Here is a 24,504-nt window from a genome sequence, read left to right as displayed (position 1 = left end):
TGGGTGGCTCAGTCGGTTAAGCGACCGACTTCGGCTCAGGTCATGATCTCACGGTCCGTGAGTTCGAGCCCCGCGTCGGGCTCTGTGCTGACAGCTCAGAGCCTGGAGCCTGTTTCAGATTCTGTGTCTCCCTCTTTCTCTGACCCTCCCCAGTTTATGCTCTGTCTCCCTCCCATCTCAAAAATAAATGTTAAAAAAAAAAAAAAAAACTAAAAATATATTTATCAAAGACAAAGTCCAAGTAATTTTGAATATATGCTTTATATACTGTTAGGAAAAAATAATGTAACTTAATGAAAAAGTATCTACTTAAATTTTATTATTTTTTAAAACTGTCTGCTCCACTCATAATAGGTGCTATATTGTCAATGTTAACTTTATGGCGTCCTTCACATTAATAAAACTTACAATGAATAGAAATGAAAATAGCTCAAAAATGCCAAAATATAACCTTCAATAGTAACTATCATACCTCTCTGTCATCTGGATAAAAAAAAATCTTACATTTAACTGTGTAAACACAAATATGATTAAATATGTCAGCCCTTAATAATTCCTAGAGGAATAAGCATTTTATTATCAGAAAAATGATCTAACCCTTCATTTCTGAAGATATCTGTTAACACAGTAAGTTCTAGGTCATACAACTACTTATCTGGCTATCTTATTCCACGCAGTTTAAATGTTTACAACTGCACGAAAAAGCAAGAGCGGGGACAGGGGTAAAAACACATCCATGAGGTCTCATTCCAGTCTAAGTAAAATGATTCACATGCAGCAGTTCTGTCGTATACCTGATGTGAAGAGACTCTGTGGCTCTGGTGCTGTAGGCCAGTCACTGGACGTCTGTGGGGAGCTGGGGAAAGGAGGAAGCCCACTTGGGATCGGGTTGGGATGGCGAAAGTTATCTGAGAATAACGACTGTGACTCAGTTACTGCCCCTTCAAAAGGAGACCGTGCACTGTGATTGGATGAACTGATGGGGATGACAGGATTGGATTTTGATAAACCAGGTGGTGGTGAAGGCGTATCACTGTTAGATATCTAAATAAAATAGGAAGGGAAAAGAATAATCAATATTAAGTTTATATACTTTAATAAGCCATCATTAAAAAGGCTTGCAACAAAAGATATTAGAACAATGGTCTTCAAACTGGGGTGCTTAAGACTTTATGAGAACATGAATTTTCAAATAAAAATCCTTTTTTTTTTTTTTTTTGGATTGACCCTCCTTGAAAAGACTAAGTCAGTCTCCTCTCCTTTCAGAACCTACCTTCTCTCACTTTATAAAGAAAAGAGTATTTCTCACTCTTTGACCAAAAGTGAAAACTTTCTGAGAGCAACAAAAATGTATTAGAAATATTCAGACTGGTGATAAGTGACTAATGACCTGATTCTTTTGCAAACTACGTGATTCTCAATACTTAAGAACAAAATGGAAAGAAGATCTAATCAAGTTATTTCTAAAACATCATTAAAAATAACTTTTAGGAGGGTGGCTCAGTCAGTTAAGTGACCGACTCTTGATTTCGGCTCAGGTCATGATCTCACGGTGCATGAGCTCAAGGCCTGCATGGGTCTCCATGCGAATAGCACAGAGTCTGTTTGGGATGTTCTCTCTGCCCCTCCCCACTTGCTCTCTCTCCCTCCCTCTCAAAATAAGTAAATAAACTTTTTAAAAATCTTTAAGAAAAATAATTTTTGGGATGCCTGGGTGGCTTGGTTGGTTGAGCGTCCGACTTCAGCTCAGGTCAAGATCTTGCAGTTCATGAGTTCAAGCCTTGCATTGGGCTGTCTGCTGTCAGCACAGAGCCTGCTACAGATTCTCTTGATCCCCTGCTCACATTCTCTTTCTCAAAAATAAACACTTAAAAAAATAATTTTTATGATAAACCTTTATATGATTTTTTAATTTAAAAAAATTTTAAGTTTATTTAGTTTCAGAGAGACAGAGACAATGCAAGCAAGGAAGGGGCAGAGAGAGAATCCCAAGCAGGCTCTGTGCTGCCAGTGCAGAGCTAGATGTGGGGCTTGAACTCACGGAACTGTGACATCAAGACATGAGCCAAAAACAAGAGTCAGACGTTCAACCGACCGAGCTGCCCAGGTGCCTCAATCTTTATATGACTCTTAGGTATTGAATTCATAGAAGGAGTTCAAAAATTCAATATTGATATAACACTCTTTCTTCCCCCCACCTATATAAACAAGACACCTCAGCACTGACGTTATAAAATGAAAACATGACTAACCATATAGTTAAAACTTGTCTCCTTTACCAACAGGTAGTATTCATCTATGGATGCATGAAAACCAATTTTAAAATAGCTCTATCTCGTTAAGAGATAAATGTCCAATATTAGTGTTTATGTTTAAAATTTTTATCAAATTCTGTATTTATATAAGTTGTTTTGATCAAAACTACAAATAAAAATTCAGAAGAAAGGGGTGCCTGGGTGGCTCAGTTGGGTGTCTGACTCTTGATTTCAGCTCAGATCATGATCTCACGGTTAATGAGATTGAGCTCTGCCTCAGGTTCTGTGTTGACAGCATGGAACCTGTTTGGCATTCTCCCCCTCTCTCTGCCCCTTCCCTGCTTGCATGTGCTTCTTTCTCTCTAAATAAACTTAAAACAATCTCAGAAGAAAGAAAATTGGCATTTTTTAGCCTTGTGTCAGAAAAACATTTTTTTCCAATTCAAAATTCATGTCTATTTTTATTTAAGAGAAGTATATGCCTGTCAAGAACAAACTACGTTGTATTAAGGTAATATTCTATAATGGCAGTGGAAACAGACAAATGAGTTCAGGGGAACAAGGAATGATGTAAAATTTCTGATTGTTAAAAAAAGATAGCATGTATATATTTTTTTAAATGAAGGACAGAGCAACAACACATTTTGATATCTGAATCTCTTAGAAACTTATTAAAAAGCAATGTAGTGCATTTATTTAAAAACACCAATATTTATAATATCCTGAAAATTACATCCTTTACAACTATTTTTAACTTATTATGAAAAAAATCTTTATTTCTTTGGAGAGAGAAGAGGAAAGAAAGAGCAGGGGAGGGGCAGAGTGAGAGAGTGAGAGTGAGAGTGAGAGTGAGAGAGAGAGAGAGAGAGAGAGAGAGAGAGAATCCCAAGCAGGTTCCACACTCAGCACGGAGCCTGATGCAGGGGTCAATCCCATGACCACGAGATCATGACCCGAGCTGGAGCTGAGATCAAGAGTCAGACAGATGCTTAACTGAGGCACCCCAAAAGCAGTGTATTTTAGATCTCTAAGTTTCTCAAAAACATTGTGGGGAACTAGCCAGTCTTTATGGAACAGATTAGAACTACATTTTTCTATGCCCATGTAAGAAGACACACAGAGATTTATGCAGTGAAAAACTAGCAAATAGACAAGATGATACAAAGCAGGACACAAAGATCAGAATCTCACTCAGTTTCACTGTGGATACAACTTTGAACTTAACTATTTAGTTTGTTATTTCAAAGCCCACAGTCATTCGGGGATAGGGGCAAACTGTTGGAGGCAAGGACACTGCGAGAAACAGAAGATTAAAGTTGACAATAAGCAACAAGGGGGGTATACAGCAGAGAAATAACTCTTAAGAATAAAGGGGGCATGCTAGTCTGAGACCATTTTGTAGATGGTCAAAAAGACCAGTAGTATCAACAGACTCCTATGACACTAAAATACTGAGATACCATACAATATGACATATGGTCATAAGGATAAATCTGAGTCATCAAGAAAAGGTTAAGTTATGCTCTTACACAGTAATTCTGTGAAGGAAAAGAAGATTCATTATACTACATTTAAAAAAGGATATCCACTAAAAGTATTGTTAAATTGTTTCAGTAAAGTATTTTCCACTATCCAGAAAATTCACTTGTACAGAATGCTTTGTTTCAAGAGAATGGAATATAAATGAAGTACAGAATCAAGAGCCTTACCTGCTGTGAATTATCACCATTCCCTATACTGAGAGAATCTGAAGGTTTGTCAATGGGGCTGGAAAAAGAAAACACATAGAGTAAAATCAGAGTAAAGTCATTCTCCCACAAGAAAAACAAACACCCCAAAAGCCAGAAAAATAGATATTTTATCATCTTAACATTTGTTGATGCACTCTGATGTAAAGATACTGGTTTAGATGTTGAGGATACAAAGAAGTATAAGATCAAATCCCTACACTTGAGCAACTTAACTTACATTCTAACTAGATTCTCCAAAAACAATGGGTGAAACCATAACTTATGAAAAAAAGTACTGATTAAAGTGAGTACTATTGTAGTAGGTCAAAAATTTAATCCGTTATTTAGCTTTGTGCGCATGATAAACATATTCCCCATTAAAATTCTTGGAATAATACTCACCTATTTTTCCCAGTGTTTAACAGAGGGCATAAAAGTCACCCAAATATTCTCTACAGGTTCTTAAGAGCAACAAATTTCCTTTACTACTTCAAAATCCTAGTTACAACCCTAGAGAAGGCATGTGTGTGTATAAATGCACACACACACACGGCGCCTGGGTGGTTCAGTCGGTTGAGTGTCTGACTTCGGCTCAGGTCATGATCTCACTGTTTTGTGAGTTTGAGCCGACGAAACAGAAACTTTTGTGCAAACTATTTACTTAAAAAAGGGTTTTTTTTAATGTTTATTTATTTTTGAGAGACAAGAGAGACACAGCATGAGCAGGGGAGGGGCAGTGAGAAAGGGAGACAAAAATCTGAAGCAGGCTCCAGGCTCTAAGCTGTCAGCATAGAGCCCAACACGGGGCTCAAACTCATGAACATCAGATCATGACCTGAGCCGAAGTCAGATGCTCACCCGACTGAGCCACCCCGGTGCTCCGTAGTTTAAACAAAAACCTAAAACTTGACTTCCATATGGAGCAAATGCAGCGCGACAGTAAAGTAACACATAACTGCTGACTTAAAACCAAAACAAAAACTTTATAAGCATTGTAACACTGACCTAGCAAACCATTTCCATAACTAACTTTATTTAATCCAGCACATGAATAAAAGATAATTATGATTATATAATTATATATAAATATCATATAATTATAAAATTACATAATTATAAAAATACTAATACTTATTCTGATACAGTATTACAGGGAGACAAATTAAGATTCCAAATTTCTCAAAATTATTTTATTGGCCTGAAATAGGTACAAAGTTATCCTGATAGGCAGACAACCCACTGGTACCACATTTAATTGCTCTAGAAAAATTTAACAAGGTCTAGTACCCAATCACAATACCAAGTTTATCTTCTGCACAAACATCACCAGATGCTCTTGACTCTGACAAGTAGGTCTGGAATTCACTAAATATCATCTTTAGTTGTTATTATTCACAAAATATCAGTTAATCAATTCATTTTAAGTTAAATGGGTAATACAAATAATTTTAAGATATCGCTTTGAGCCCACTGAGTTTGGAGATACTTGGGGAAATGAGACAAGTACACACCAACATATATCAACCAGTGACAATTACTAAACGAACTGTTTCAAACAATAAATGTCATAGGTCTTTAAAAGAAAGAGAAGCCACCACAAGTGGGGCAATTAGGAAACATTTCCTAGGGGAGTTCAAATTTAAGTAGGTCCTCAAAACGATTTACATTTAGGAGAGGGAAGGGAAAAAGGAGGAAAGAACATTAAAGGTAGGAAAAGCAAGAATATCAAGCATCAAAAGGGCACAGACAGGTTTGGGAAAAAGTTAAGTAATTAGTTTAGGTAAGACGGGGATGCTTTTGACAGCAGTAGGAGGTAAGGACAGAGAGACAGAGGGTAGAACCAGAGACCAAGAGAAATTTTTGCACACAGAAATGACACAAAGCAGTATTAGAAAGATTAATTTGGTGGTGGCATAAAGAACAGACTGGAACATAATACAGATGATAATGAGATGAACTTGCAATATTTTCTAAAAAGTTTTCCTGTGGTAAAGTACACTTAATATAAAATTTACTGTTTTAACCATTTTTACGTTCAGTGGTATTAAATACACTGACGTTGTACAACCATCGCCATCATCATCCTCACCTCTTTTAATCTTATAAAACTGAAATTCTATACCGTTAAACAATAATTTCCCAATTTCTCCTCCCACCCGGTATCTGCCATTATACTTTGTTATAATTTTGACTACTCTAAATACCTCATATAAGTGGAATCAAAGAGTATTTGTCTTTTTGTGACTAGCTTATTTCACAATGTCTTAAAGGTTCATCCATGTTTTAATGTATCGCAGAATTCCCTTCCTTTTTAAGGCGGAATAATATTACTTTGTATGTACACCACATTTTGCTTGCTCATGCATCTGGCCACCGACACTTGCTTGGACTGCTTCCACGCTTAAGCTATCGTGAGCAATGCTGCTAAGACATAAATGTACAAATATCTCTTCAAGACACTGCTTTCAATTCTTTTTGCTATCTACCCAGAAGTGGAATTGCTGGATTGTATGGTAATTCTATTTTTTAATTTTTGAGGAACTGCCATACTGTTTTCCCCAGTGACTGTACCATTTTATATGCACAAGGGTTCTAATTTTTCCACATCTCTTTCAACTCTCATTTTCTAGCCCCCCCCCCTTTTTTTTACTACTTTTTATTTTTCTCTTTTAATGTTTCAAGTTTTTATTTAAATTCTAGTTAACATCTAGTATAATATTAGTTTCAGGAGTAGAATTTAGTGATTCTGTTTTCTGCTTTTTTGGCAGTAGCCATACTGATGGGTGTGAGGAGGTATCTCATTGTAGTTTTAATTTGTATTTCCCTAATGATTAGTGATGTTCGGCATCTTTTCATATGCTCAATGACCATACCTCTATATTCTCTGAAGAACTGTCGATTTGAGTCCTTTGCCTATTTTTGAACTGGGATATTTGATTGTTGTTGTTGTTGAGTTTTAGGGAGTGTCTGTATATTTTGGTTATTAACCCTTTCTCAGATATATGATCTGCAAATATTTTCTCCCATTCTGTGGGTTGCTTTTTTTTTTTTTAAACTATGGACAGTGTCTTTTGAGTCACAAAATTTTAAAATGTTAATTAAGTGCAATTTGTCTACTTTTTCTTTTGTTACCTGTGATTTTGGTGTCCTGTCCAGAAATCATTGCCAGATCCAATGTTGTGAAGCTTAATCATGTGTTTTCTTTTAATGGTTTTGCTGTGTGAAAGAATTTCAATCTAAAAGAACTAGAGAATATAAGAAGGATATTCTCATACATGTGCCCCCAGGAAGATAAACCTAAGGACTAAAAGACTGCTTTCTCAGAAATGTCTGATGCACAGGAAATGGATAGTGTTGAAATTTTCTTGTGGGGGGGGGGGCGGGTTTGGGGGCAGGGAATGATCAGAGGTTGTCCTGTATCAACCTTGGGAAGTTTTGCCAGAGGCCTGAATGGAACAGGACTTCAACTGGATTGATCTCACAAAATGGGATGAACTGAGCTTTGTATGAATAAACGGAATGATTTTGTTTGCTCAGGAAAATTTTCAAGGCTGGTTTCCTTATTTTTTTTTTTTTTTATTTTAACTGACTCGACCCCAACTTTCCCCTTTCCACTCACTGCGCATAAATACAACCTACCAAAACCCCTCAACGGACTCGCCACAGGTTGCTTGTTCCGAACTGCAGTTCCTCTGCTATTCCTGAATAAACTTATCTCCTTGAGCTTGTCTAAGTTTGTTTTATTTATAGCCATCAATTGTTTTATGTCTTAAATTTAAGTCACTGATCCATTTTGAATTCATTTTTTAATATGGTGTTAGGTAAGGATCCAACTTCATTCTTTTGCATGTAGACATCTAGTTTCCTCAGCACCATTTGTTGAAAAGACTATTCTTTCCCCATGGAATGGTTCTGGTACACTTGTTAAAAATCATTTGACCTGTATGTGATGGTTTACTTCTGGGCTTTCTTTTCTTTCTGTGGAGTTATATATATCTGTCTTCAGGCTAATCCCACCGTTTACATTACTGCAGATCTGCAGTTATGTTTTGAAATCAGGAACTGTGCTTCCTCCAGTTTTGTTTTTTCAAGATAATTTTGGCTATGTGGGGTGCTTTGAGATTCCCTATGACTTTTAGGATGGGTTTTTCTATGCAAAAAAAAAAAAATCACTAGAATTTTGATATGGATTGCATTGGATGTATAATAGCTTTGGGTTAAAGAGGCATTTAAATAATATTGTCTTCCAATCAATGAACATGGGATGCGTTTTCATTTATGTGTCTTTAATTTCTTTCAGCAACGGTTTGTAGTTTCATTGTGTAAGTCTTTAATTTCCTTGCTTAGGAACTCCTAAGTTATTTTTCTTGACACTATGGTGAATACAACTGTTTTCATAATTTCCTTTTCAAACTGTTCATTGTTCACATACAAAAATACAATGGATTTCTGTGTATTGACTTTGTATTCTGTACTGAATTCATTTATTACTTCTAATCATTTGTTTATTTTGTGTGTGTAATCCCTAGGACTTTCTATATATAAGACCACACTATTTACAAAAAGATAATTTTTACTTATTCTATTTCTATTTAGATGCCTCTTCTTTGTCTTGGCTAACTGCTATGGCTGGAACATCCAATAGCGTGCTGAATAGAAGTGGTAAATGTGGGCATTTGCCTTGTTCCTTATTGTAGAGGAAAAGTTTTCAGTCTTTCACCATTAGAATGATGTTCACTGTGAATTCTTCATATATGGCTTTTATTGTGTCGAGGTAGTTTTCTTCCTAGGTTGTTTTAAGTCATGAAAGGGTATTGACTTTTGTCAAATGCTTTTTCTGCATCAATTGAGGTATCATGTGTTTTTATATCCTACATTCTGTTCATAGGACACATCAAATAGCTTAATTTTGTGTCAGACCAACCTTGCATTCCAGGAATACCTCACTTTATCATGGTGTATAACCCTTTTCATGTGCTGAATTCTGTTTGATAGTATTTGGTTGAGGATTTCTGCATCAAAGTAAACAAGGCGTATTGGTCTGTAGTGTTCTGATAGTGTCTTTGGCATTGGTGTCAGGGTAGTGCTGGCCTCACAGGTTGAGTACAGAAGTGGTCTCTTCTCAATTTCTTGGAAAAGTTCGAAAAAGATTAGTATTAGTTCCTCTTTAAATGTTTGGTAGAATTCACCAGTGAAGCCATTAGATCCAGGGCTTTCCCTTGTTGGGAAATTTTTGATTAGTGGTTTGATTGCCTTACTAATTATATATCTATTCATATTTTCTATTTCTTCACAATATAGTTTTGGTAGGTTTTTGTGTTTCTAGGGATTTGTCCATTTCATCTAGGTTAACCAATGTGCTGTCATACAATTTTTCACAGTACTCTTAAAATTCTTATTTATATAGAACCTGTAGTAATATCCCCACTTTGATTTTAATATTTTGAGCTTTTTCTGTGTTTTTTCATAGTCTACATCTAACTGAAGGTTTGTCAATTTTCTTGATCTTCTCAGAGAGTCAACTTTAGTTTCATCCTTTTTTCTCTACTGTTTTTCTACTCTTGATTTCATCTTTCACTGCTCTTATCTTTACTTGCTTCTTTCTGCAAGCTTTGGGTCTAGTTTGTTCAAGTTGTTTTTCTATTTCCTTAAGTTGTGATGTAAGGTTGTTGACTTTGGGTCTTTCTTGCTTTTTAATGTAAGCACTCATAGCTATATATTTTCCCCTTAGCACTCCTTTAGCTACTTTCCATAAGTTTTGATACGTTTTGTTTCCATTTTCATTCATCTCTAAGTATTTTCCAATTTCCCTTGATTTTTTTTAATCCATTAGTTGTCTAAAAGTGTTAATTTCCACAATGTTTTGAACTTTCCAGATTTCCTTTTGTTAATGATTTCTAACTTTATCCCACCATGGTCAGAAAAGATACATGGTATGATATCTATCTTTTTAAATCTACTGGGAAGTTGTGGCCTAACATATAATCTTATCCTGGAAAATGTCCATGTACATTTGAGAAGAATGTATATTTCGTTCTTTTTGGGGAGAGTGTTCTGTATTTGTCTGTCAGATCCAGGTGGTTTATTGTGCTGTTTAAATTCTCTCCTTACTGATCTACTATCTGGTTATTATATCCATTACTGGGAGCAGAGTACTGAAATCTTCAACTATTATTGTAGAACTATTTCTCCCTTCAGTTCTGTCAGTTTTGCTTCATATATTTTGATGTTTGTCATTAGATGCATAACGTTTATAACTATTCTATCTTCTTGCTGTATTAACATACAATGTCTTTCTTTGTCTCTCGATTTAAAGTCTGTTTTGTCTGGTACTAACTAGAATAGGCATTTCTGATCTCTTTTGTGTACTATTTTAATGGATTATCTTTTCCCATCCTTTCACTTTCAACCTGTTTGTGTCTCTGGGTCTATTGCAAATCTCCTCTAGACAGCATATACTTGGGTCATGTATTTTTATCCATTCTGCCAATCTGTCTTCCGATTAAAGTTGTATCCATTTAAAGTAATTACTGACAAGGAAGTAGTTATTATGCCCTTTATGCCATTTGTTTTCTACATGCCTTATAGCTTTTCCCCCCTAATTTCCTGCAATACTGTCTTCTTTTGTGTTTAGCTGACATTTTTCTAGTGAAATGTTTAAATTTCTTTCTCATCTCCTTTTGTGTATACCCTAGAGCTATTTTCTTCATTGTTATCATGTGATATCAATTATACTGAACATCCTAATGTTATAATACTCTGTATCAACTTAATTTCAGTAACATATAAAAACTCTGCTCCTTTACAGCTCAATCCCAACCCCTTTCAGCGTTTACACTAATACACTGAACCTTAAACGTATTGGTCTCTTAAATCATGCAGGAAACAAAAAGTATAGTTACAAATCATTGGTACAATCGCACTAGCTTTTATAATTGCCCATTTATTTACCTTTACTAGTGTCCTTTCATTTTACCTAGTAGGACTCCCTTGAGCATTTCTTGCAGGACAGGTCTAGAGCTCATGAACTCCCTCAGCTTTTGTTAATCTGATTATGTCTTAATTTTTCCCTTTCTCTTGAAGAACAGTTTTGCTAGATATAGAATTCTTGGTTGACAGTTTTTTTCTCCTAGCACTCTGAATATATTGGCCCACTGCCTTGTGGCCTCCAAAGCTTCTCATGAGAAATAGGCCAATGATCTTATTGAGGATTCCCTCTACATGATGATTCACATCTCCTGCTGTTTTCAAGATTCTCTCCTTGTCTTTGGCTTTTTAATAAAAATTTGATTTATTTATGATTTTACTTTGACTTGATTTTGGTTTGATTACAGTGTGTCTCAATGTTTATCTCTTTGAGTTCATCTTAATTAGAGTTCCTTGAGGTTCTCAGATGTTTATATATTCATTTCTTTCATCAAATTGGGTAAGTTTTCAGCGATTATTCATTCATACGTTCTCTCTGCACCTTTCTCACTTCCCCTTCTGGAACTCTGACAATGCATATGCTGGTCTGCTTGATGGTGTCTTACATACAGGTTCCTTAGGCTCTCTTCACTTGTTTTCAGCCATTTCTCCTTGTGTTCCTCAAACTCCTTAATTTCCATTGTCCTTTTCAAATCTGCAGATTCTTTATCTACTCAAATCTGCCTTTGAATCCTCTGGTGAATTTTTCATTTGAGTTACCATACTTTTCAGATCCAGAATTTCTTTTTGGTTTCTTACTTTTTAATTGATATTTCCCTTTTGTTCATACTTTTTTTTTTTTTTTAACCTTTCTCCACATCTTCCTTTACTTATTTAAGAATCTTTAAAAGAATTGTTTTAAAAGTCTTTGTCTACTATATCTGCCATTGGATCTTTTTCAGGGACAGTTTTTGTTGGTCATTCTTCTGTTAGTTATTGCTTCTTTTATACGCGCTATGATTTTTTTACTGAACACTGCCCATTTGAGTCTAGTAACATAGTACCTCTGGAAAACAGATTCTCCCCCTTCCCCACTGTTTGCTTTTTTTGTTGTTTTTTGTTTTGTTTTTTTGGTTGTTTGGTTTGTTTGTTTCGCAAAAAGTCTCTGTGCCAAAGGTCAGTCCTAGGTATAAACTTAAAGTCTTCTCAGGTCTTTTCCGAGCCTTTCTCTGGTCATGCACAGTCTAAGTCACTAAGTTTCTTCATATATGCAGTTGTTTTTGAATGTCCTAGTCTTTCATGTCTAGCACCCAAAAGGAGAAAAAGAAAAAACTGAAAGGGGGAAAGAGGGGAAGGGTGCCAGTCCTTTAAATCCCCTGGATATCATTTCAGCCAAAGGAGGGGTTTGCAACAATGGCTGCCTGCTTCTTTGTCAGCACCTCTGTGATCCGAAGAGGTAATCAGCAATTAGAGCAAAGATCCTCAATACTGGAAAGACAAGGTTCTTTTTGCCTATCCTGGCTCCTGCAACCTATGCACAAGCTGTTCCAGGAATATGTGCACAGCTGCTGGCCATGTACTGGCAGTAGGAGACAGATAGCTGCTATGGCCTTAGAGCTGAAATTGACCAAAATTAACTCCAAGTCTTTCAGTGGAATTTGCAAGCCTTCAACAAATTTCAGAGTTCCAAAATAGTTACATCAGACAGATTCTGCCAGTGCAATTGTTGTCCAGTTTGGGAGACAGATTCATGGTGCTACCTACCCCACCATCTTCCTCAAATCTGCACTATTCTTATGATAGGAGAATAAAGGAAGGCTTAAAGGTGAGAACAGCAGAAATAATAGAAACAAAAGACTGAAAACAAGACATTGCTTTCTTGGTCTCGGTTCAGGTTCTCAGCCACCACCATTAAAGAGCACTAAATAGGGGCGCCTGGGTGGCGCAGTCGGTTAAGCGTCCGACTTCAGCCAGGTCACGATCTCGCGGTCCGTGAGTTCGAGCCCCACGTCAGGCTCTGGGCTGACGGCTCAGAGCCTGGAGCCTGTTTCCGATTCTGTGTCTCCCTCTCTCTCTGCCCCTCCCCCGTTTATGCTCTGTCTCTCTCTGTCCCAAAAATAAATTTAAAAAACGTTGAAAAAAAAATTAAAAAAAAAAAAAAAAAGAGCATTAAATATTAATTTGCAATACAGGTGAGGTTAGTCTTGCTAATGTCAAGGGCAGCATATGAAAATCTTACATTCAGAATAAATCTTGATGTGTCTGGATTACAACTAATCAGAACATCTTATATCATCCAGTCCACCATGCCAACCTGCAGTTTTGTAAGTACTAATTCATAGCATTTGATGCCCTACCTGGGGAAGGTTTACAAAGATGCTTAAAAATTTCTACATCAGTGTCCTCAAACCAAAGATAGCTGCTAAAAAACAGAACTGGGGCAAGGTATCAGTCAATTTTAATATATTCTTCAATTTATTTTAAAATTAACTATTCAAGGAATAATAAGTGAAAAGCTTTCAGAATAAAGATACAACTAGATTTTTTTTTTTTTTCCTACATGGGCTGTAAAAAAACAATTGTAGTTAAACCTGCCACTGTAAGTGCATCTATCGGTGCAAAAGTAGAAAATACAGACGGGAGAATCCCTGCTAATGCATGTATATCCCAACAGAAATAAAAGTATTTTTATAAATCCCAATTCCAGTAAATGTGAACTCCTAGGGTCTCTAATGGCTGGACAGCTAACAGTTATCCCAAGGCTACAATGAACAAGTAAGAGTTTTCACAACTTCCCTGGCATCAGGTGTTGAACTTCCTTTCTCATCAAGCTATGTGTCTGCTGAAGCTATAGTCACATTAAATACCTGTTGTTTTACATTCAACATCTACCCATCTATTATCATACCAAGTTAAAAAAAAAGGAAAATAAAGTTTAATAAATACCACACTTAATAAGGAAGAGAGAGACCTACTCCATGAAATGGACTATTTTCTGGTCAAGAATTGCCAAGTCCTAATGATACCTGATGAAAGAAGATTGGATACACTAAGATAAACTACACAGGGCTTTTTTATTTAAAAACCTCCAAACTAAAAAATCTACGGGTTTTCTTTTTTTGCTCCCCCTCCCCCCACAAAGTTTATTAGCCACTTCTGTTCAGAAAGGCCTCTTTCTGAACAAGTCTGTTCCTCTAAAATAACCAGGGGGGAAACACCAAAATGCATGGGGCGTACTTTCATTTGCATCTCAAGCTACACTAGAAGCATATCATAGAGAAAGGTTAGCTCTCTCCTGGGGTTCCCTGGGAATGGCTCTAGAGTAGGCTCCAGCTTCAGTTCTGGTCCCAGGTTTGGCTCTAGCACTCTGTGATACCTTGCCTAGTGTGGGCTCCAGGGCTGTGGCCCCAGAACCAGTCCTGCCTTAAGCAGTGCCTCTAACCTCAGACCCAGCTCTGGCCCTAATGCCATCCTGGGCTCCAGCTGCAATGGATCGGATTATGGCTCCTGCTTAAGCTCCAGTGGCTGTTGCAGCTCACCCATCTGTCTGTTAGACACCGAAATGAGCCTGTGTTTCAGGTATTTCCTCTGTTCTGGAGATTAAATTTCTGCTGGCGGTAGTACCCAAAAGCCTCATCCTAGGGGGACTCAGGGGAGAGGAAATAGAGCACATTCTTAAGTAGGTCTCCCTCAGTAAGCAGTTGGTGGTGGTGGATGAGTTCGGACAGCAGGAGTGACTGGACTTGGGTGGCAGAGAGCAGATCACCTTATCACCATCCTGATGTTCCACACAGGAGCGGGTAATGCCCCCTTCCAATGATTTGCTGAAGTGTAGTAGAAAGGCACCAAAGACGGGTCTTCTTCAGCAGCTAGTGCTCCTGGCTCCAGCTCATAAAGTCCATGATGTGGCCATCATTCCACAGATTCTTTAGGTGGTCAGGTACCAGGTCCAGATTTTTGTTCAACCATGTCCAGAATGGTAGATTGCCTGGGGGGCTCTCTTGCTTAGCGAAGTCAGTCCAGGACAACAAGGTAGCCTCAATCCTAGAGTTCTGACCAAACAGCTTGTCCCTCAGCATGCTCAGCTGCTCCGGGTTAAGGTCTTGGTCAACAGAGGAGGAGAAATGCCAACTGAGAGCAGGGCCCAGCAGGCTCCAGGAAGGCCTGGGGGGCTGGAAAAGAACTGGTTCTGAGGGTTTGAGCTAAGCAGACTGAACCACAGAACCAAGGCTTAAGCAATTGAGTAGGGTCATGTTAGAAATAATCACACAAAGGGTGTCTGTTTTAGCTCCTGCTTCAGATCCTGGTAGGTGTATCTAACCGTGAAGGTGATAATGTACAGTTCCTCTGTTGCAATCAGCATCCTCTACTGCTGCCCTTTCTGGAATCAACTAAATGTTACTCCACCAGAGTCAGGTAGCCAGAATTATACTTTAAACCCTGACTCTGTCCCTTCTCAGGGGCCAAAGTTTTCTGGTTTGAAGTTAGAATGTTGAAGTTCTGAAGGCCTTGTAACTGAGAAGAACTTCTGTGGAGTCTTCTGTGGACTACAATGGAGACCTGTAGCCAGTAACCAACACCTTCCTGGAGTCTCACCAGCAGCCTTGTAGGACAGTAAACTTCCTCCCATTCCTGAAGATGAGGGGCCGGTGGGGAGTTAGGGGTATGCGAGACTAGGTTTCTACCACAAATGCTTTGTGAAGCAGACACTATAGCAACTCTGTGAACTGGACCTTCCACAGGTCCACCTCTTTGGTCAGAGAGTCATCCTGATAGCTAACCATGTGACTCAGTCCCTTTGATTCCTTCAGCAGCTAATACAGGTCAAACAACAGCTTTGCTCCAGCTGTGAACATTTCTCCAGCTGTTCCACCTATGGTCGGGGGGCTCCAATGCACATGTTTCGCTGCTGGACTTTCCATGCCTCCAACTTTGGCAGCAGCTCAATTAAGGGAGGCAATTGGCCTAGCAGTGTTTTAAAGGTACCCAGCACCTCCTTTCTCCTTTTGTCTAGTTCATCCGGTTTCCTCTAGAAGCTGCTAATGTCTGGTTTGATGAGGGTCTAAAGGGGGTGTCCTCACTGGGGCTGGGTCTTCTATTGGAAATAAAAGACATCCTTGTGGTCTTTCAGTTGGCTGATGGATATCACAAGCTTCTCCATCATAGCCCCTAATTCCAGGTTCCAGAATTCAATTTCCTGCTGTTGGCTTTCCACAGGTGCTTTGAGGTCTGCCTCTCATTGCTCTGACTGAGCCTGAATCAGAATTAAAGAGATTAAACATCATCTCAGCCAACTGGGTAGGGCTTTGAGGAAAGGCCTGACTGTTCCAATAGAATTTTCACAAGTTCTGCTGTAGCAACAAGCACTCAGGGTCCTGGCTGCAGCAGGTATACTCAGAGTCCATTTGATCCAAGAACTCAAAGAATAGCCTTTGGCCTTGGAATCATTGTTGCCCAGTAATAATGCTGAGAGAAAGACAAATCCAAACACCTGAAGTCTATAAATACCACACAACTGACTGAAAAGCACTGGATTCAAGTGGGACTAAGCAGTTCTAAAAGGTTGGTAGGTCTCATAACACAATCAAGATATTTCCAGAAGGCAATGCTATGTGTATAAAATGTCTGCAAATGAAAATTTGTAAACATGTAACGTCTTCATACAAATAGTCTGACTTTTTTTAAAGTTCTAGTTCTAAATAGTTCTGGGATCTATGGTGAAATTATAGATTTCCCAGGAGTAAAATGTTTTTCCATTAACCCAAAAGTTGGAATGCAGGACTATGGAGCTTTAAAACATATATATATATTTATATATATGTAAATATTATATAAACACATATACATATATATATATATACACACACTGAAATATAGAGTATATATCCAGAATCTGTTTCTGGAGATTCTGATTCAGTTAGTCTAAACTGTGACACTTGGTATTTGATGATTACTACACTAGTAGAGTGAAAAGGAGCATTACTACTAGATTTTAGGGCTAGAAAGAATCATCAATACCAAACTTAAAGACTGTTTGACAGATACACCACAATTCACAATTATCTGCAAGCAGATGACATAGCTACACCTCTGTTTGAATCTTCTGATGCTTAGCCAACTTTGCTGGCTTCTGACATGCCCCAAAGACAGTGCCCCAATTTGACTTCCTTTCTACTTCTTGGTAGTGATACCAACCAAATTCCTGAAAATAGTCTCTTGGCTGCTTTCTAAAATTTACGACATAAAACAAGTAGTTACATAGTAAAGGATCAAAGAAAAGACCCTTTCCCAGGACTGGGAGTAGGACAGAAAAAGTACTGAGAAGGTCTAGTTCTCCTTTTTGTCACACTGAAAAGATAAAGTCTCCATGATTGTGCTAATTATGGTTGCATTGTGGAAATAAGGTACAACTTAATGTCAACATAAGGGACATTTCCAAATTTCACTGTCATGTTACTGTATACACAAATACATATTTACATTGCTCCTAAATTAAATATTCCCATATTCATTTAGAAGAATTCATTTTAATTTTTCATGCTTGCCAGTCTTAAGTAACTGAGATAAACATCTGATAAACTTCAAAGAACAAATTTAAGTTATAGACAGGTAGCTTGCCTTTATAGAATTTATTTGATACAGGCTTCAAATATACATCAACATTTCAAGTATTACTTTACTACTAAAATATGGCCACATCTTACATAATGTGGCACAATTAGCTATTAACATGATAAGAAAAAAGTGCATCAATAATCTGGACTGATGACAGTTTGGCAAATAAGATTTTAATTGGAATTTTCTCAATAACTCCAGAACATACTGACCATGAATGAAAATAAACGCTTTGATTATAAGTAATCACAAAAAATTAATTATTAATATTAAACCTGAAAGATAAACATCCACCATCGTAAACCTATCACAGGCTGTAGCCAGCTTTCAAAAGCACCAAGTAAAGTCTCCATCTATTCATTTTAATTTTGTATTTCAGCAATAAAGATTGATCTTTTAAAAGATACTATATATTTAAGTTGAATTTAAGTACACAATTGCTCATTTGATGTGTCTTTTCTTCTAAGAAATAAGGGCACCAACAACCCTATTTTTAACTAACCCTCTCCCCACATTCATTATTCCCCACCGTCTGGAAAAAAATACCAGTGGCTCTCTAACTTTTTTGAAAATACTTTACTTAGGTGGTACAAGATTCCAGAACTCACTTACTAGTTTTCCAGTATGTATGTGCACATGTGAATTAACTTTGTATTTCCAAATAAAGAATGGAAATAAAATTTCTTAAGAGAAATAAGAAAAAGACTCTCAGAACTAAGGTCAGAAAAATCTTGTAACCCACTAATTTTAATATACATACAGTTTTAGTAAACCTTACTAATTCATCTACTTAGTATACTAGTAAGTAGCCCCAAGTTTCATGCCAAAAAAAAAAAAAAAAAAAAGTTGGGAACTGTAAATCATTTATCTATTATCAAAGAGGGAATGCCTTTCTGGGGATCCATTTATTTTTTTATTTTTTTATTTTTTTTTAAATTTTTTTTTTTTTAATGTTTTTTTAAATTTATTTTTGGGACAGACAGAGACAGAGCATGAACGGGGGAGGGGCAGAGAGAGAGGGAGACACAGAATTGGAAACAGGCTCCAGGCTCCGAGCCATCAGCCCAGAGCCTGACGCGGGGCTCGAACTCACGGACCGCGAGATCGTGACCTGGTTGAAGTCGGACGCTTAACCGACTGCGCCACCCAGGCGCCCCTCTGGGGATCCATTTAAAAAAAAAAATTTTTTTTTAGGCCCACCTCTCATGGCACTTGTCCACAGTTTGAGAATCACTGCTTTATACCACTCCTGAAATCACTTCTGCCTGTAAGTATCAGCATACAAGGGCAATTTACAATTATTATTAGGTCATGGGTCCTTTCTCCAGAAAAATGTACACACGCACACAAAATCTGATAAAATTTCAGAGTTCACAGATGTGCTGAAGCCTGTTCATTATTTAATAAGCTCTATCCAAGACTATTTTATACAAGTCTCCAGGCCATACCTTTTCTAGATCATATCTGACTAAATGATGTCCGGGTAGGAGAACAACGTTCAGGCAGTGACCACTCCCATTCTGCTCAATAAAGAAGGCACTCTGACTATGCCCTCAGTCTATCAGAGCTTATGCTTGATTTTCAATGAAGAGACATCCACGATTTTAAAAAGACATGCATTTTCTTTCGGTAGAACAAAAACTGACAAATTTCCTATAGAAATTTTCCTTTCACCATTTCTTTAGCTTATCCTCTACTGCCACCAAACTGTGGTTTAGGAAAGCTTTTGCTTAAAATACCATTAATTCCTTAGATTTATGGTACATCCAATTTATCCTGAGATAATAAGCCTTACAGACCAGAGATCTTCAAAGTCAAACTATATATTAGTTGTGACATAGTTTTCTTTAAGTGAGCTAGTTTGACTCATGTTAGAGTTTTGATTCATGTTCAAAGTCTCTTAAGAATTTTACTTCTTCTAGACTGAGCAGTGGCAGAGTGGCAGCATGAACTTGGGCTTAAAAGTGGCAGCAACTTTGGTCAGAATCTGGTTTATCACTTATTTGTGTAAGGGTACTGGTGAATTATGTCAACTCTCTGAGTCTTGCCGGTCCCAGCTTTTCTTGCCAGCGAGATAGTAGTGATATCTACCGCACAGGACAACTGAGATTAAATGAACACAAAGGACATCAACCCTCTTTTCACCAAAGTCTAAACTGAACCATCCTCATTCCTTCAACGGTGGCTTATCTGAGCCACAATAACAATTCATATCCATTTACCTTGAGTGATCTACATGCCCAGTAATTTGCTCCCCAAATGCTTATGTAGGCCTGCCTGCTTACTGTCCCTGGGCACAGCAGCCCATCTAGGTACTATTCCTGTCACAGTTTTTAGTTGGGGCACAAAAAGTGTCTCAACCTAAATGAAGGTATTTCAAAGTGCCAAACTTAAAATACCCAGCCCTTAAGCATCACTACTGTATGGCTTCCTTATTCCCCACTCTCATCATTTGTACTCATCGTTTCAAAGTAACTTATTAATATAGAAAGATAGCACATCTACACTCAATCTGACTGGATATACCCTGAAATGCATAATGATGGGGGGCGGGGTGGTAAGAACAAACAACACACACCCTTTTATAATTTACTGTTCACTTAAGTGAAATAGGAGTAAGACATATTATAAAAAAACACACACACACAAAACAACTTCATATATATCTGTATCAGGACCATGTCAGGGTTCATTGAGGATTAAGTAGCTAAGATACTCTGTACTTAATATTTGTACTCTGGCTTATTTAGAAATAAGAGGAAACTACATTTTGGGTTTAGTGTCAAGCCATAAGGTTCCAGATTTTGTTACAAATTCTTGTAAAACTGTTATTCACTACATATGAATGATAAGAGAAAAAGAAACCATTCTTTTACTTTCTTCCCTAGAAGGCTTAATTCTCAACTTATCTTGAATATGAAAAAGATATCTCTTGGGTAGGACCACAGAAAGAGTCATACTATTCGTCTTTCTAATTTGACAAGTCTTGCCTGTGGGAAGAAGAAAACTTATCTATAAATTCCTACCTATCACTACACCCAATAGAGTGACAATGTGGAATGGAGACCAAAGTGGACCTTCAGTATTACTGACAGTCAGTTGAACTTAACCTTTTGCAGGGGTTGGCATGGAAAGAAAATAAGCTACGGAAGCTTGCCAAAAAAACAACTCTGTGTACCTTGGGCCATCAACTGTCCTTAAATTTCAGGAACCTGCATTAAACAAACAAAAAATAACCCTTCTCCCTCCCCAAAGAAACCTTCCTATATCATGTACTTATGCAAAGCATAGGCAACCATATCAAAATTTACTCTGGTCCTAGCTGAGGTTCAGCAGCACTGGCTTTGGGCAGTTATTAAATGAATATACTGTTTTAAGTCCCCTTTTCTCTTCTTTTTTCTCCATGGCATCAAGGTCATTCTTCTCCTGCTACTGAAATAGCTATAAATGTGCTGACTATACTTTATATGAAGGCAAAGTTAATAAAATAACTAGTAAATCTATTAATAACTGGTCACACACACACACACACACACACACAAAAAAAGTTAAAGAAAAACTAAGTACTTGTTATAAATCCCAAAAGGACATTTGGTAAATTTCAATTTTCACTTTCAATCTAAAGAAAAAAAACCCAATAAATTAAAAAAACTCAATAAATTAAAAATAACAAGGTATGTTCATACTGTGGTGAAAACTACTTATCTCAAATAAATGGTTAAAATCACACTTAGGAGTGAATAAAACTCTGGAGGCAGCCCTGTCAAATAGGGAGACAGACCCATAAAGAATGAGACAAGGATTCCTGATGGCACTACTTTCTAACACTGTTCTTTAATTCTTAGCCCAGTTATTCTCAAATAGGAAGAGGTGGTGGTGGGAGATCCAATACAATAAAACAGTGAAAAGACACCAAAAAAATTCTTTCCTAAGAGACACAAGAGACTTAGAGATATACCATGCTAATGGTTGAGAACACTCAATGTTATATTGCAGAATATAAATTTTTCCAGAACAAGTATTTTGAAACACAAATAGATTGGTCAACTAATTGGGGAAAGTTAGTTCTGTATAATGCACATAAAACACTTAAATACATCAATAAAACATAACAAACAGATATGAATTCACAATCCATAAAACGTTCACTCTATTAATCAAATACAAATTAAAATGAGACAGTTTTTTTTTTATCAAATTGGTAAATGTGCAGAAATAAATACTCAATTCAAGGAAATAGGTACTCATAGTCTTTGACTCAGCAGTTCTACTTCTAAGAGCTATAACCAAAATATTTGTATGAAAAAAATGTTCATCACAGTGTCATAAATAAGGGCACCAAAATGAAAATAATATACACCAGCAGCAGGTTGGTTTAATAAATTTCAAATGCTCATGTATAATGAAATCCATGCAGCCATAAAAAAATTATATTTTCACGACACAGGAAAATATTCATGATAATGGGTATTAAGTTTTAAAACATAACAAACCAATGTATTTTGTGTATATATACATTCACAAGAAGGAAAAGGACTACAAAGAAATACACACTGAGAGGAAATACATCAAATCGTTTTCAGTGAAAATGTCTTGAGTATTGAGATCACATAGAGGATTTACTTTCTTCTGTATGCTTTTATATTATTTTTCAAATTTCCTTAAGTAGAAATATATTGCTTTTATATTCAGGAAATAAAAAACATTATCTCAAAGAGTCTAAATTTTAAATTTCTAGTCTGAATTCTCTAGGGGCTATAAACCCAGAATATGGTTTTAATTAGAGTGACATTTTTAATGAGAACAATAATGTACATAACTGTTAAAAGCATCTGAAATAAATTTTTACTATAATAACCCCATTCTTATATGAAGCACTACAGAATTAGCAACCAATGAGGTAAGGAATAGAATATGGTTCATAATAAAGTAAACATACAGGGGTAGAAAGGAGTAGGTACAAAAAGATCAATGGAAAGGGTCAAAGCTTATCATCCCCAAAAGATTTCTCTTGGACTTAGCTTTTATTCTTAGCTTTGACAGGCACAAATTTCACACAGTTTACTATACAGTAATTTTATGTTTTGTTCTGTAGGCTCTTTTTTATATATTTATATACACATGTATATACATGTGCATGTATGTGTTTATACAAACAATTTGAATAGCCTTTTAAGTGATCTTTACTATCAAGATGAATAAATTTAACCAGGACTTCAGGAATTTGAATACAAGAGTACACATTTGAAGAAACTGACCTGACAACAATGCATGTAGTTATTATTAGCTATATTTGGAAAATGGCCCTTACATTAGTTTAGTGCTAATAGATGCTGGACTACAGCAAGCAACAAGCAGACGTTTAGCATATTACTTAAACAAATTTAACTTTGGAATCATTTTTTTTAAGAAGCAAATCAACGTATCTAAATTAATTATAGCTATTTACTTAAAATGAATCCATTTTATAAAAATTAAACTTACCAAATCAAAAGAAAATTAACAAGAGCCTAACACACCAAACTTAAGGAACATTCAGGATAGAGTACAACCCCCAAATTATTGTTTTTATTAATCATACCATTTTCTGACAGGCCACAACCAAATATAACCCAAAATGTGAAGATCACCATTATCAGAATGAGACTCAGTACCTAAGACTGTAAGTTTATTTAAACATTGACATAGCACAGGTCTACACAAAAATAAGCCGTTTTCTACGATGAAAAAGATTCTGAATCCTCCCCATTTAGAGAACTTTAGTGATTTCTGCAACTAGAAAACCACAAATATGTGTGTCTCCAACATACAATGCTTCAGATTAACTCCCACTCTTCCTTTTCCAGTATTTCCCCCGCATTATATCAGGAGGGAAACCTTAATTAGGTAAATAAGAGCCTTTCAGTAACCAACATCCCTTAATTTCCTTTTTTGCAAGGAGGGTGTTCTCAGGGTCCAGGGCAGTCTGCAAATCAACGCAAAGGGTAGCCATCAAGAGGCTCATTGATGTGTTACCAGGGAGCAGCAGGCAGCAAATATTCAAACCCAGAAACTGTGACTCAACATTTCCTATTTGGTGCAACAACTGTGCACAAATGATACACACTGTCAAGAAGGATTCTGCCTGAAGAAGATGTAGAATGTAAAGAGAAGATCGACAGACATGAAGGGAAGGTGTCTGATCATACTAATATCGGTACTTACGTATCATACCTCTGCAGTGGCGTCACTTTGTTCTTATTCTTATCAACTGAACCCGTAGACAGTTGAAGAAAATTGGGGTTTAATTTATATAATTCTTGAAGTAGTTTCTGTTCATATTCTTGGTGTTTACCCGCCTAATGAAAGAAGAAATAAAAACTGCAGTGGGGCTCATAAAATGGCTGCTAAAAATTAATAACTTACTTTCCAAATTATTAAAGAAATCCTAAATAAAACGTGTAAAAGTTTTTCATGGCTTTAGAGAACCTTGTGAGGATGATGCCACAGAACCACTAGACCAATGAAAGTTCTTCCAACAAAACTATGTGATACGTATACCATTAATTAAGGCATTTCATCAACCACTTTATTGTGCAAAAAAGATTAATAGACAACTTTTTTGCTACTTCAAAAAACTAGAGTCCCTTTTAAACCTATTTCCCCATCTTTCATATATGAATGAAGTCTTCTAACAGGCCGTTACACAACTTTCCGAAGATCACCAAAAGTAATTAATCTAACTTTTTAAAAGAGACTAAAGGGGCGCCTGGGTGGCTCAGTCGATTGAGCGTCCAACTTCAGCCCAGGTCATGATCTCGTGGTCCGTGAGTTCGAGCCCCGCGTCAGGCTCTGTGCTGACAGCTCGGAGCCCGGAGCCTGTTTCAGATTCTGTGTCTCCCTCTCTCTCTGACCCTCCCCCGTTCATGCTCTGTCTCTCTCTGTCTCAAAAATAAATAAACATTAAAAAAATAAAATAAAATAAAAGAGACTAAAAACTACAAAGAGGTCTGGGTGGC

The 24,504-nt window shown here is 36.9% G+C and overlaps 1 protein-coding gene across 7 annotated transcripts in view; it reads right to left on the bottom strand.

Moving 5' to 3' along the window:
• Positions 1-24,504, bottom strand: part of CNOT4 (CCR4-NOT transcription complex subunit 4) — a 148,262-nt gene that overhangs the window by 33,536 nt on the left and 90,222 nt on the right. For 4 of the 7 annotated variants that reach the window (XM_058724182.1, XM_058724184.1, XM_058724187.1 and 1 more), the window contains 3 exons: positions 23,711-23,844; positions 3,965-4,022; positions 795-1,044 (listed from right to left, as the gene is read on the bottom strand). In XM_058724182.1, coding sequence (XP_058580165.1) covers positions 795-1,044; positions 3,965-4,022; positions 23,711-23,844 — 442 coding nt within the window. The remainder of the gene's footprint in view (positions 1-794; positions 1,045-3,964; positions 4,023-23,710; positions 23,845-24,504) is intronic. The other 3 variants (XM_058724183.1, XM_058724188.1, XM_058724186.1) reach the window with 1 other exon arrangement.

This window comes from Neofelis nebulosa, chromosome 4, assembly GCF_028018385.1.
Source record: "Neofelis nebulosa isolate mNeoNeb1 chromosome 4, mNeoNeb1.pri, whole genome shotgun sequence".
Taxonomy (NCBI): Eukaryota; Metazoa; Chordata; class Mammalia; order Carnivora; family Felidae; genus Neofelis; species Neofelis nebulosa.
Note: the sequence above shows the minus strand (reverse complement) of the source record. Positions and strands in the feature narration are given on the sequence as shown.